This window comes from Amphiprion ocellaris, chromosome 11 (assembly GCF_022539595.1).
Source record: "Amphiprion ocellaris isolate individual 3 ecotype Okinawa chromosome 11, ASM2253959v1, whole genome shotgun sequence".
Lineage (NCBI taxonomy): Eukaryota > Metazoa > Chordata > Actinopteri > Pomacentridae > Amphiprion > Amphiprion ocellaris.
In genome coordinates this window covers 28,108,363-28,123,478 of record NC_072776.1, presented here as the reverse complement: position 1 = coordinate 28,123,478, position 15,116 = coordinate 28,108,363, and the positions used below count along the sequence as shown (strand labels likewise).

Below are 15,116 nucleotides of genomic sequence, written 5' to 3'. Positions count from 1 at the left end.
CTCTTTTGTTTGAACTTTCCCTAAACTTAGGAGTTAATGACAGAGCAGCACATCCAGACTCAGTCGCGTTTATGTAGAGATTAAACTTCAGTGTCATTCATTGATGTTAAAGTGCAGTTTTTTAAATGTTTGTTGCACATGCTCCCGACCAAACCAGTCCAAGTGGAAGACGATGTGAAGAGAAAGCTCCAGAGGATGAATATCACACATTTACGTTGGAAATAAATGTCCTTTAATTAGACATCGTCATGCAAAAGTTGGATTTCCCTTTAACGATGTTCAGATCTTTGTTGAGTGTTTTGTTGATGTTGGTTTCCAAATGTTTTCTGACACTCGGCCCCAAAGATTAAAACCTTTTACGGCTCACAAGCTGCAACAGTTCACAGATTATCAACTATCTTTCTGACTAAACTAAGATAAAAATGTGAAAAACTGCCTGATTCCTGCATCATGAATGTAAATCTCTTTGGTTTTTATGACAGTAAACTGAATATATTTGGGTTTGACATTTTATAAACCAAAACAAGAAATGAATTACTGGAGAAAACGATCAACAGATTAATGGACAAAGAAAATGTGTTTTCCAACATATATGGCTGAATTACGCCAACATTACAAGATACATACAATTTTAATTCAATTTTATTTCTATAATGCCAATTACAGGTCAAATTATCTCAAGACACTTTATTTTTATATATTTTTTTTGTCATATTTAAAATATGACAAAGTAAGAAATTTAAACCTCTTGACTAATCCAATTTATTATTTGGTTTTTAAGAGACTAATCAACAAAATAACTTTCTCCACTAAAACTAATAAACATGAGGTCAAATAGAAGGAACAGTTTTAAATACTGCAGTCCCACGACAACAAGAATAAAGTTTGTCAACAAAAACTAAATCTGCTGGTGGATTCCATTCAAGTCCTAATAAATGATAATAAAGTGTGATACTATAGGTTTGTGGCGCTAAAAATGTCCAAGTAAAGATATCAAGTTGAACATGTGGATGGAGGTTGATAAAAGTTGATCTCCCTTCATTTCTCTGGAGCTGACTCCATGGATTTTATGGATGGTGGTTAAAGACCTGCTCTTCTAGTCGTCTTCCTTCTAGTCCCTGTAAAAAGTCAGTCCATCCTGGCCGACTTCAACATCTCTTCATGACAACTTGTCCTGCCTCTGACCTCGTGGAAACTCAAGAAACTCGGGAAAACCAGTGAAGACTCGAAGAACTCGTGGAGACTCGATGAACTCGTCGGGCGGGGGAAGGTGTGGTGGGTGGTGGGGGGAGGCGGGGGAATAGAGGGGGGAGGCCGCCACCCACCTCCCCGCCTACTCTCCGCCCCGACTCCACCCAGACTCCGCCTCAGCTCCGCCTTGGCTCCGCCCATGTGGTCACTTGGAAACTACGATGCCAAAGGGACGACGAAATTATTTCTTTTCATCTGATCTGTAGCTCAGTGAGTTAAGGATTTGCCTATGGAGCTGCAGGTCGCTGGTTCAAGACCAGACCCTTCTTAAATTTTCTCAATATTCTGACAAAGACAAACAAAGAAAAAGGCCCGTGGCGGGTCTTGAACCTGCGACCTTCCACTTGGTAGTCACTCTTCTTATCCCCTGAGCTATTCGCTCAGATACTAATTCTTCTTTTTTTTGCGCATTTATCATCTATTTTTTGTCGTTTTCGACTTTTTTTTTTACTTGAGTCTCGACTCGACCGTTTTTTTCAGGAGGTTGGACTTCAGCCTTTGTGCTGGAGGGTTGAACCCTCAGTTCCAAGACTTTCCAAGCCTCCACACCTCCCGAGTCCTCAGGACCTGAGCTTTCACACAGTCTGAGGGCTGAAATTTTCTAAGTCCCACAGTAGTTCTCTGTTAGATTGAACCTTCAGACAGTCTGAGGACTGAAATCGTCAAAGTTTCTCAGTACTTCTCTGTTAGTTTGAGCTTTTAGACAGTTCGAGGACTGAAATCTTAAAAGTTCTTGAGTAGTTCTCTGTTAGTTTGAACCTTCAGACAGTCTGAGGACTGAAATCCTAAAGTTCTTGAGTAGTTCTCTTTTAGTTTGAATCTTTAGACAGTCTGAGGACTGAAATTTTAAAAGTTTCTCAGTACTTCTCTGTTAGTTTGAACTTTCTGGTTAACAGAAGCCTTAAAACTTGTGACCACGAGTCTTGATTTCACATTTAGATCATCCATATGAGTTCTTCTCAGACCTTCACCTGTGGGTTTTTTAGAAATCTTGAACAAACTTTGATTCTCTTCACTGAACAGTAAAGTTTGTGGAGATCAGAAGGTAACATTAGTTTGATCAATGCCTTCAACTACTAGTAGACTTTATCTGGAAAGCAGTTTTCTTAAATGAGTTCTTAGTAAATCTGTCCACAATCAAACCAAGAACATAGAAAGAGGAAATGTTTGAAGAAACAACTTAATGTTTTCATTTCAGACTAGAAAACGCTTGAAGACCTTTATCTGTTTTTGCTCTTTTTGATCGTTTTATTGTCTCTTCTGTTTAATTTGATCTTCTAAAGTCTAATTGGTGTCTTTTCAAATGTTTTGTCTTTAGTTTTGATTCTCCTTAAATGTTTAGTTTTGCTCTTTTCTCACGTTTTATTCTTTTCTAATGTCTGATTGGATTTAGAAATGTTTTGTCTTTTTAATGTTTAATTGTTTTTTTTTTTCAAATGTTGTAGCGGCTTGTTTGAAAAATTTCCTTTTCTTTGCCAATGTTTAATTTTTCGAATAAATCTTTAAGGTTTTTCTTTTTAAATGTTATACCACCTTTTAATGTTTCATTTTCTTTTTAAATGCTTCATTGTATTTTTGTTTAATTCCTATTTAAAGTTTTATTGTCTTTAAGATCTAATTTTCTAATTAAACATGTAATTTTTTAATTCAATGTTTTGTCTTTTTAAAGGTTTAATGATATAATTTAATGTTTTGTATTTTTTGAAAATATTTAATATTCTTCTTGTTTAATTTTATTTTTGAAATGTTTATCTAAAATATTTCATCTTTAATGTTTAATATTTTTGTTTAAAAAATTTTGTTTAATTTCATAACTACATGTTTTGTATCTGTTTAATTATTTAATTAAATATTTTGTCTGTTTAATATAAAATAATTGCATTTAATGTTTAATTTTTAAAAAAAAGTTTTATTGTATTAAATGTTTTTTTCCCTTTGATTTAATTGCTTTTTTAAATGTAGTTTATTTCTTTAATCTTTTTTTCTGTCAAGATTTTAACCTCAACCTTAAAAATGAAACAAACCCTTAAATCACAATGAAAATACTTCTGTTGTCACAATCATGAGTTAGTCAATTATTCAGTTTGTCAATTCAGCTTTATTTGTTTAGCACCTTTCACACAGATGACAAAACTAAATAAGCAAAAAGAAAAAACTACGCTAAAACTATGATTAAAACTCAAAAACATTTTAAAAAAATAAAAGATTTAACATGGTAATAAAATATGTTGTGTCCAGGGGATGGAGGGAGTTTATTGAAGTCTTCTTGGGCTCACATGGGAAATCATTTAAAATATAAACTTGATATTCAGTCTAAGGAAACTGCAGAGCGACAGAAGAAGCAACAATATCTCCTGTTTTCTCCTTTAATGAGTCGACTCTTCTTGTGCTTTCAGACCAAAGAACTACAGACTCTTCACAACCTGCTCAAACTCTTGGTACAGGACCTCACCACACGGGTCAAGAAGGTTTCTGTCTCATTTCTACTCTGAAGCTCACCTTCTCCTGCTCAAACTGCTGACAAATGTTTCTGCTGCTCTAAAGTCTGGTCTCCAGAACTTCCTAAAAACTCTCAAAGTCTCTTCTGCTGCAGGTTGCTTTGTAGAACTGTTGCAGAAAACCTCACTAAACCACACGGAGGGGCCTCAAGATAGTGATTCAAATTAACCCGTACAAAAACCAAACTAGCACAACCCAAACGCTAAAGTCTCCTGCAGCCTACCAGAGAACCTCTGACAACAGAGAATCAGGACAGGAACTCTTACCTTCTGGACAACCAACGCTGGTTCACAAACAAGAACACAGAATGTGTCTGACCAAAAACCTCTGAAGACTCACTACAGCCAAGATAAAGACACAACTCAGCTGCACCAAATCCACTAATCACTGCACACATTAGCACCATGTGCTAACTGTGGCTAAAGAACCACATTTACCAAGACAGCTATCCAGTACAAAGCCCTAAAACACACCAAGAAACACATTAAAGACGATTTTACTGCTGGAAGCTGCAAGGCAACGCCTAAAGAACTAACTAAAGCAACAGAGTCAGACCCAGTTCAGTGGTGAACAGAAGCAGAGGAAATGTTTGTCTGCAGCCACAATAAAGCAGGAAGACACTGAGCTGCTCAGGTGTTCCTGATAACACCAAGCAGCCACCTGGACAGCCAATAGGAACACAGCCACTTGGACAGCCAATAGGAACACAGCTTACTGCAAGTCCAGAGGGCTGGGTTAGTGAAGTAAATTTACAAAGAAAGTTGAAAACCACCTTCTGATACCTGAAATCTCTGAGTTTTTACACAAAGAACGCTTGAACATGTCAATCTGGTTCCATAGTAGAACCATTATTGTAAAAATGTCATAGTATGGTGTGTTGCTCAAAAAACATTACGACCCGGCTGTCTAGGGTCGCCGAGGAGCGACACAAAAACAGGACAAACGCTGGTTTCCAGGGGGTTAGGCGGCTATTTATTTGAAAGAGTAAGTTTACAACAACACATGTGAGCAGAAAAATCACAAAGTCTGTCTTTAGTTCAGCTGAAAATATTAGTTTTTGTCTTTCTTATTGACCAAACTTTTCAGGAGGTAGATGAAGAATAATTAAAGCTCTCATGTAGAAGTCCAACTTATTTTGGATCCTTGTGGAGAGTTTAATCTTAGAGTTTGTAAAGCTGTTGAGTTTTTAGTCACATGGATTGTTTTGACATTTAATGACCGAGTCCTGAAATAAAATTACAGTTGTGGATTTCTGTCATTTAGTCTGGACTAAACAAATAACAGCAGCATAAATCTCAAATGTCATTATGAGGAGTCTGGATTGAGGTTTCCCACTTGATAATGATCAAAATATGAAATTTAGGTTGATTTAAAGAAATATTCCACCTTAAATCTTTGAATGTTGACCTAAAAGGTTGGTTTCAGGAAGTATTCCACCTACAAGGTCCTCACACATCCACCTTAAAGGAACATTCCACCAAAAATCCTTGGACATGCACCTAAAATGTTGGTTTAACTGAGTTTTCCATCCAAAATCCTCAAAGAGAGCTGAGGTTCTGGTTAAAAGGAATATTCCACCTAAAACCTCAAATAGAGACCCGAAAGGGTGGTTTAGAAAAAATCCTTCAATGTAGACCAAAAAAGTCAGTATGGAGGAATATTCCACCTGAAATGTAGATCTGAGAAGTTGGTTTGGAAGAATATACCATCCTCAACATCCTTAAATATAGACTAAAAGACGGTTTGGAAGAAAATTCCACCTAAAATCCGCCAATGTAGACCTAAAAGGTGATTTTAATGGTATATTCCACCTAAAATTCACTACTGTAGACCTTGGAGGTTGGTCTGATGGTATATTCCACCCAACATCCTTGAACATAAACTTAAAAAGTTCGTTCAAAGGAATATTCCACCTAAAAATCCTTCAATGTAGACCAAAAAAAATCTTGGTGTAAAGGAGTATTCCACCTTAAATGTAGACCTAAAGGATGGTTTGGAGTAATATTCTACTCTAAAATCTTCCAATGTAGACCTAAAAGGTTGATCTGATGGTATATTCTACCCAACATCCTGGAACATTTACCTAAAAGGTTAGTTTAATGGTATATTCCCAGAAGAACCCTTTAACATTGGGCTTAATGGTATATTCCACCCAAAATACTTGTACATATACCAAGAAGTCAGTGTAAAGGAAATGTAGACCTAAAAGGACTGTTTAAAGGAATATTTAAACTGTTATTTTCATTATTTAATAATCTGTTATCAGTCAGAGCCCTGGCAAACTTATTTTCATCAGTTTTAGTGGAAGTCACAAATAAAGGAGCTCTTGGTTTTTACCAGCGTTACTGAGTCCAAAGCTGCTGTTTCAACACAGAACTTTCACATGCATCCACAAACCTCTCAGCACTCAAACACCCACAGACAGGAGGCCGGCTGGACCGAGGCTCGGCGGCGTCCTCAGACCCACGAGTCGGGGAGTCGCTGAACTTGTTGCTCCGGTTTGAAGGCCTCCGTGTGGTCCAGTAGAAGTCCACGTAGTCGGTGGTGGCTTTGAACCGCAGCGACTGGCTGCCATCAGGTGGACCGGCTCATCCTCGTAGGACTCCTCCTGTAGCCTTGAGGGAACCACAGGAACATTCAGTAGCTGTTGGAGTTCTTCCTGTCAGGCTCGTGGTAGAACGGCTCTGAAGAATCTTGTACTTGTCTTATCTGGAACAATCTAACAGCCTAAACTGTTAACAGCGGTGTAAAGAAGCAAACACACAGGCATAGATTAGGACTCAAACTAGATTTATTTTAGAAAACAAATCAGCTTAGAGGCATTTGTTCACACATGTGGCTGAATAGGAGGCTGTCCAATCAAGATTTGAGGTCTTCACTCTCGGTTGTTTGTTTGGTGAGACTCTTGGACCTCCATCAGCTGACGTGGATGTTTGATGGTCTTCCTCTCTAGTGCCAGATGATTCATCCATGAATTCAGCAGCTACAGACTGAAATGAAGCTCATGCTGCCGTTATTGAATTCCTGTTCCAGATCAAATGTTCAGAGCTCACCTTGAATGCAGCCGTCTGCTGTCTGATAGTTTTTCTCATTGTAGTCTTCAATAAAGTCTTTTTCCTCATGTCAGGATGTGGTGAGACTCTTTCTCAGTCTCTGCAGATGTCCCTCATTGTGCATCTCCAGAGAAGAAACAGAAAAACTGATCACTGCTTCAGCATCACAAACACTCTCCAGCACTGTTCCCTCTAAGCTGCACGCATGCGCAATTGTGCACTGCTGACACGGTCTCCGCGCACAGAAAATCTGCGCTGCGCACAAAAAAAAAAATCCAACCTAAATTGTAAATAAAATAAACACGTAACAATTCATTCTGTGCTATTTTTCAGTGTGAGTCAGTGAGTGACCGGTGACTGGCTGCTGCAGCCAATGATGCGATTCACATACGTATTTACCATAGACTGTATATAATGGTATTTACGCAGCTAATCAACGTCAGGCGTCCTTATGTGCAGCTACCGTTGTTCTCATAGATATGAATGAGTAGATAGGACACGCCCCTTTGAGCTGCGTGCTACAGCGAGGCTAAGCTAGTGGGGGCAAAGTTTCAGTGCATTCTGTTGATGTAGACGGTGTGAAAACGGAAACAAGTATGCCGTCTCACTGTACTGCATACAGTTACACACTACGTCGTACGATTGAGACAGACAGTCTGAGGACTGAAATCTTCTAAGTTCCTGAGTAGTTCTCTTTTAGTTTGAACCTTCAGACAGTCTGAGGACTGAAAACCTAAAAGTTCTTCAGTAGTTCTCTGTTAGTTTGAACCTTCAGACAGTCTGAGGACTGAAATTTTAAAAGTTTCTCTGTAGTTCTCTGTTAGTTTGAACTTTCTGGTTAACAGAAGCCTTAAAACTTGTGACCATGAGTCTTGATTTCACATTTAGACCATCAATCTGAGTTCTTCTCAGACCTTCACCTGCGGGTTTTTTAGAAATCCTCAACAAACTTTGATTCTCTTCACTGAACAGTAAAGTTTGTGGAGATCAGAAGGTAACATTAGTTTGATCAATGCCTTCAACTACTAGTAGACTTTATCTGGAAAGCTGTTTTCTGAAATGAGTTCTTAGTAAATCTGTCCACAATCAAACCAAGAACATAGAAAGAGGAAATGTTTGAAGAAACAACTTGATGTTTTCGTTTCAGACTAGAAAACGCTGTAAGACTTTTATCTGTTTTTGCTCTTTTTGATCGTTTTATTGTCTCTTCTGTTTAATTTGATCTTCTAAAGTCTAACTGATGTCTTTTCAAATGTTTCGTCTTTAGTTTGATTCTTCTTAAACGTTTAGTTTTGCTCTTTTCTCACCTTTTATTCTTTTCTAATGTCTGATTTGATTTCCAAATGTTTTGTCTTTTTAATGTTTAATTGTTTTTTTAAATGCTTTATCGGCTTGTTTGAGTTTCTTTTTCTTTCCCAATATTTAATGTTTCGATTAAATCTTTAAGGTTTTTCTTTTTAAATGTTTTACCACCTTTTAATGTTTAATTTTCTTTTTAAATGCTTCACTGAAGTTTTATTGTCTTTAATCCTATTTGAAGTACTGTCTTTAAGAATTAAGTATTTCTAATGAAACAATAAATTTTATAATTAAATGTTATGCCTTTTTTTTTTTTATTGGCACTTTTTTAGCTTTATTTATTGGATAGGGCGTAGAGAGAGAACAAAACAGGAAACTGGGGAAAGACGTCGGGGGGAAGACATGCAGCAAAGGGTCGGGAGCAGATTTCCGAACCCAAGCCGCTGCGTCAGAGACCAGCCTCCCTGTACATGAGTCCACTCCGCTTAACCCGTTGAGCTATACAAGTACCCATGTCATGTCCTCTTTAACGGTTTAATGATCAATTAATGTTTTGCTATTTTTAAAAATGTTTAACATTCTCTTTGTTTAATTGTATTTTTTAAATGTTTAATTCTGGAAAATATTTTATCTCGTAATTTTGAATATTTGTATTTTAAAAATTTTGTTTCATTTCATAATGACATGTATTGTATATTGCTGAATTATCTCATTCAATATTTTGTCTGTTTAATAGTTAAACATTAATTACAATTAAATTATATTAAACAGACAAAATATTGAATGAGATAATTCAGCAATATACAATACGTCATTATGAAATGAAACAAAATTTTTAAAATACAAATATTCAAAATTACAGATAAAATATTTTCCAGAATTAAACATTTAAAAAATACAATTAAACAAGAAGAATGTTAAACATTTTTAAAAAATGCAAAACATTTAATTGGATCATTAAACCTTTAAAAAGACAAAACATTTAATTAGATTATTAAACCTTTAAAAAGACATAACATTTAATTAGAAAATTAAATGTTTAATTAGAAAATTACATCTTAAAGACAATAAAACTTCAAATAGGAATTAAACTGAAAATACAATGAAGCATTTAAAAAGAAAACTAAACATTAAAAGGTGGTATATGTATATATAAAATTGTATTTAATGTTTAACTCTATTAAACAGACAAAATATTGAATTAGATAATTCAACAAGATACAATACATGTCATTATGAAATTAAACAAAATTTTTAAAATACAAATATTCAAAATTACAGATAAAATATTTTCCAGAATTAAACATTTAAAAAATACAATTAAACAAGAAGAATATTAAACATTTTAAAAAATACAAAACATTTAATTTGATCATTAAACCTCTAAAAAGACAAAACATTTAATTAAAAAATTAAATGTTTAATTAGAAATTACATCTTAAATTTCTTAAATCTTTTTAATAATAAACTTTTAAAAAGTTCTACTGTATTAATTTTTTTTCCTTTGATTCAATTGCTTTTTGTTATGTAGTTTATTTTTTTAATCTTCTTTTTCTGTCAAGATTTTAACCCCAACCTTAAAAATGAAATAAACCCTTAAATCACAATGAAAATACTTCTGTTGTCACAATCATGAGTTAGTCAATTATTCAGTTTATCAATTCAACTTTATTTGTTTAGCACCTTTTACACAGATGACAAAACTAAACAAGCAAAGAGAAAAAACTATGCTAAAACTATGATTAAAACTCAATAACATATTTTTAAAAAAAAGATTTAACATGGTAATAAAATATGTTGTGTCCAGGGGATGGAGGGAGTTTATTGAAGTCTTCTTGGGCTCACATGGGAAATCATTTAAAATATAAACTTGATATTCAGTCTAAGGAAACTGCAGAGCGACAGAAGAACCAACAATATCTCCTGTTTTCTCCTTTAATGAGTCGACTCTTCTTGTGTTTTCAGACCAAAGAACTACAGACTCTTCACAACCTGCTCAAACTCTTGGTACAGGACCTCACCACACGGGTCAAGAAGGTTTCCATCTCATTTCTACTCTGAAGCTCACCTTCTCCTGCTCAAACTGCTGACAAATGTTTCTGCTGCTCTAAAGTCTGGTCTCCAGAACTTCCTAAAAACTCTCAAAGTCTCTTCTGCTGCAGGTTGCTTTGTAGAACTGTTGCAGAAAACCTCACTAAACCACATGGAGGGGCCTCAAGATAGTTGTCCAAATGAACCATACAAAAACCAAACTAGCACAACCCAAACGCTAAAGTCTCCTGCAGCCTACCAGAGAAGCTCTGAGAACAGAGAATCAGGACAGGAACTCTTACCTTCTGGACAACCAACGTTGGTTCACAAACAAGAATACAGAATGTGTCTGACCAAAAACCTCTGAAGACTCACTACAGCCAAGATAAAGACACAACTCAGCTGCACCAAATCCACTAATCACTGCACACATTAGCACCATGTGCTAACTGTGGCTAAAGAACCACCTTTACCAAGACAACTATCCAGTACAAAGCCCTAAAACACACCAAGAAACACATTAAAGACGATTTTACTGCTGGAAGCTGCAAGCCAACACCTAAAGAACAAACTAAAGCAATGGAGCCAAACCCGGTTCACTGGTGAAGAGAAGCAGAGGAAATGTTTGTCTGCAGCTAAATAAAGCAGGAAGACACTGAGCTGCTCAGGTGTTCCTGATAACACCAAGCAGCCACCTGGACAGCCAATAGGAACACAGCTTCCTGGAAGTCCAGAGGGCTGGGTTAGTGAAGGAAATTTAGTTTAAAGTTGAGGCAGAAAGTTAACAAAGAAAGTTGAAAACCACCTTCTGATCCCTGAAATCTCTGAGTTTTCACACAAAGAACACCTGAACATGTCAAACTGGTTCCATAGTAGAACCATCATTGTAAAAACATCATAGTATGGTGTGTTGCTCAAAAAACATTAGGACCTGGCTGTCAGGGGACAAACATGTAAGAAACATAAGAACAGAGAGAACCCAACCAGTAGGTCACAGTTTATCATCCCCCAGTCATCTCCTGAAGTCCATATGGTGAGAGACATCAGTATCTGGTTGTTAATTTACCAGAGGATGCTTATAATCATGCTGAAGTGGTCTGTACTCTACAATATTTTAGTGACTCAATAAATGCCTAAGTCAACCCGCCTGGCCAGCAACAGATGGGTCCCCCCACATTAGAGCCGGGTTCTGCTCGAGGTTTTTTCCCTGTTAAAAGGGTGTTTTCCTTGCCACTGTCGCCTTTTGGCTTGCTCTGGGGGTCAGGCATATGGGTTCTGTAAAGCGTCTCGAGACAATTTGACTGTAATTGGTGCTATATAAATAAAATTGAATTGAATTGTTTTATTTAAAATGCTTATTAGTTTTTAATAACCATTTAACAGCCTATATGTAATCAATAAATGGCCTTTGCCTATCTTAAGAAAAATTCACTCAGAACTCTGATATGTTAACAGTACTGAATAAATCAATAAATACATGCATACACACAAAGATAAGTTAATACATTAACTGTGTTTAGATAAGATTTAGATTTTTTAAAAAAATTGTTTATGTTTTTGCAGAATCCAGTATTGCTTACTGGTTGGTCATTACATTTTGTTAGTTTGATTTCACTGTTTAAAATGATGCCACCTCTTTTCAGACAGAACCTGTGATAATAAAACAATACAAAATTTTTAGGTCCGTGTTAAAGCACTTAAAGCTTTAAGTATGGCTAAATGCTTTTTTCAAAATTAAATATATCACTCCTTAGGTGGTAGTGGCCCCAAGTTCAGTAAAGTTGGAAAGATATTCACAGATTCGGACTTCCAGCATCAATAACTCAGTAGATATAGGTTGTCAAAACATAAACGATGCCTCTTTCCCATTATTGCAAGGCAGACAATGTGCTACAAGCCCAGTTTTATCAACAGTAGCTGTCTTTCAAGCTACAGGAATACCATTGATGTCTATGGAGTGAACAGGGTCCGTCTGCAATTAGCAAAACTGCTGCAACAGCAAAGAGAGACACAAATATTCAATAGCTTCTCTCTGATACACTGTAGTGTCACCAAAATCACTGCAGCCTTCAACTGGCTCCTGTTGACACCAATGTTATTTCTGCAGCTTGAAAGACAGCTACTGTTGATAAAACTAAGCTTGTAGCACATTGTCTACCTTACAGCGATGGAAAAGAGGCATCGTTTATAATGAGTTATTGATGGTGGAATTCTGAATCTGTGAATATCCTTCCGATTTTACTGAACTGTGGCCCCAAGGAGCCGTGGTGGGCGTCCTTTATTTTCATTTCTGAAAGGTGGCAACCCTACTGCTCTGTGACTTAACTGCATTTTTGGGCGCATAAATCACACTTCCACCCATTTGTGCGTTTATAAAATTGTTACTCAACTACCCAGCTGCAGAACGTGCTGTCTGTGTGACCTCATTACTGTGCTAGCGCGGCTAACACTGTATTAGCGCGGCTAACACTGTATTAGCGCGGCTAACGCTGTGATAGCGCTGTGCTAGCGTTGTATTAGCGCGGCTAACGCTGTGATAGCGCTGTGCTAGCGATGTATTAGCGCGGCTAACGCTGTGCTAGCGCTGTATTAGCGCGGCTAACGCTGTGCTAGCGCAGCTAACGGCATGCATTACAGCTTACTGACTCTCACAAAAACAAACCACATACAGGACAAAAAGGATTAATACACTCACTGAAGCGCCGTCGTTCATGCTGGTAGCCGTGGTTGACCCCGGTCTTGTGAGGTGAACCGTCTGCGTCACATGACCGGAGGAGCGCCACGTGATTGGCTGGGCGTTGGTTCGATTTTGGCCAGGATCGATTGTTTACGCCTGAGTCCCCCAGATGTGAACAGCGAATTTTTTGACAGCGAATTTTTTAACATTGAATTTTTTGATGGCGAATTTTGAAGACACTGAATTTTTTTGATGGTGAATTTTGAAGACATTGAATTTTAAGCTGGTTTTTAGAATTTTGATGAGCTAAATTCAGGCATAAAAAATTCACATACGAAATTTTGATGCAAAAAAATTCAAAGTAAGAAATTCAGCAGCTTTTAAAATTCAGAATCTGATGAGTCTGATTTGCTTCCATACAAATCAATTTATTATTTGTTGCAGTTTCTGTCTACTAGCTGTGTAGATTGGAGTCCAGAACAAGGACGAGAAGTGCTTGATTTTATTTGTGAATTTCCCCACGGGGAGGAATAAAGTATCTATCTAATCTAATCTCTTTTGTAACTTGAATTCTGAAACAATACATTCAGCAACTGTTCCAGATTGCTAACAATCAAATATCTTAATGTAGCCCATTGTATAGAAGTCCTGATGTACTTCTACTTGGCTGCAACTGATGAGTAAATGACCATAAAATTAACTATTTGGCAACAAAACATTTGCTGAGTAAAAAAAGTAAGTCAGCCTGGACACCTTCAGAAAAAAATAATCTATCTCCCCCGTAGTTTATAATGAATACACAAAAGAAAGGAGATTTGGTGAACTCGAAGCTACAACAAGCTCCTTAACTACATGTGTTCAAAGACCAGCAGAAAAAATAATTCACTCTCCAAATAATTCATTAAAATGACCAGAAAAAAGCGACACAAACCTGAACCACGAACGAAGCCGCGAATCTTATTTAACTCGATTATCAAACACAAAAAGAAGAAACGTGTCGAAATATTGAAGAAAAGTGAACAAACCTGATCAGGAACGGCCTCCAATCACTAAACCACCTCACAGCTCCTCTGTTGTGAACATGTGAGGAGTCGCGGGATGATGACATCACCAGCACACTACGGCCTCTGCAGAGGGACAAAACTGCTAGACAGAAATTTGAAGGGAGATTCATTTACGAAAATTAAACGCTTTATGGGTTCAGTTTTATATCCGACATATTTATTGATATCCATACGGTGTAATTATGACTGTAAGATTTAACAAATACATAAAAGTTATTTCGAGCTGAAACTAACAATCATTTTATTGTTGATTAATCTATTAGCAAAATGTCAATGTTTCTCAAACCCCAGAATGTCTTGTTTTGTTTAGTTAATATCACAAAGAGGAAAGAAACCAGAAAAAAAGTCTGTATACGAAGCTAGAAGCAGAAATTTCAATCTCTTTGTCTTTAAAAAAATAATGACTCATACCTATAAAATCATGTTTATTATGTAAACAGCTGTATAGTTTATAGTTTGGTATTAATTCATTTATCTTTGTCATTTATCTATACATTTATGTAACCTTCTACTGTCAGCTTAACATTGCTTTTCTGCGGTTTGAGTGTCATCATTAAAATAAAATATTGTGGTAATAAGAAAGCCATGTGCTTCTGCTCTGCAGTAATCATCATAAATACTAATGCACCATTATGAAGCACTTTTGCTTTTAAACTTATCAGCTCTGCAGGTACACATTTTTGTATAACTTAATAAACAATGTTCATTTTCTCCATTAGAGCTTTCATTACATTTTCTAACCTTAAAATGTAAGTTAAAATTCCAGCTGTGAAATTTAATAAGCTGTTTAATGGAATTGTTTGTTCACATCCTGCAGCATTTCTTCATAAAATAAGTTTTAAAAAAGTCCATTACAAAAGTCTCTCACAAAGACAAACACAAAAGTTGCTCTGAATTAAAAGCTTGTAACTGATGCATTAACCATTAACACAATTAGAGCTTTTAAACTCCTCACTAATTACATCTAATCACTTATAACAGAAATTATTCCTGTCAGTCCGTCACTTTCCCAAAAGTCAAAACAGAAGGAAAGATATTAACTACAAACTAATTATAAGAGTAAATATCTGATAACAATGACGATTATTTTAATTGCTGATCAATCTTTGGATCATTTTCTCAAGTAATCGATTAGTTGTTTGATCTATAAAATGGTGAACAATGTGGATCAGTGGCTCCCAAAAGCCCAACCCAAACATATTCAGTTTTCTGTCCCAGAGGAGGAAATAAACATATTTAAGA

The 15,116-nt window shown here is 36.2% G+C and overlaps 1 protein-coding gene across 4 annotated transcripts in view; it reads right to left on the bottom strand.

The window, feature by feature from the left end:
- The window catches only part of eef1akmt1 (EEF1A lysine methyltransferase 1), a 30,946-nt gene extending 16,971 nt beyond the window's left edge, over positions 1–13,975 (bottom strand). The window contains exons 1-3 of one of the 4 annotated variants that reach the window (XM_055015427.1): positions 13,836–13,960; positions 6,804–6,927; positions 6,148–6,365 (exon numbers count right to left, since the gene is read on the bottom strand). Coding sequence is in view for 2 of the 4 variants with exons in the window: in XM_055015424.1 (XP_054871399.1) it covers positions 6,804–6,872 (69 nt within the window). In the remaining 2 variants the exon portion in view is untranslated. Of the gene's footprint in view, positions 1–6,147; positions 6,366–6,803; positions 6,928–12,828; positions 13,760–13,835 lie in introns of those variants that run through there. The other 3 variants (XM_055015424.1, XM_055015425.1, XM_055015426.1) reach the window with 3 other exon arrangements.
- Between the last annotated feature and the right edge of the window lie 1,141 nt (positions 13,976–15,116).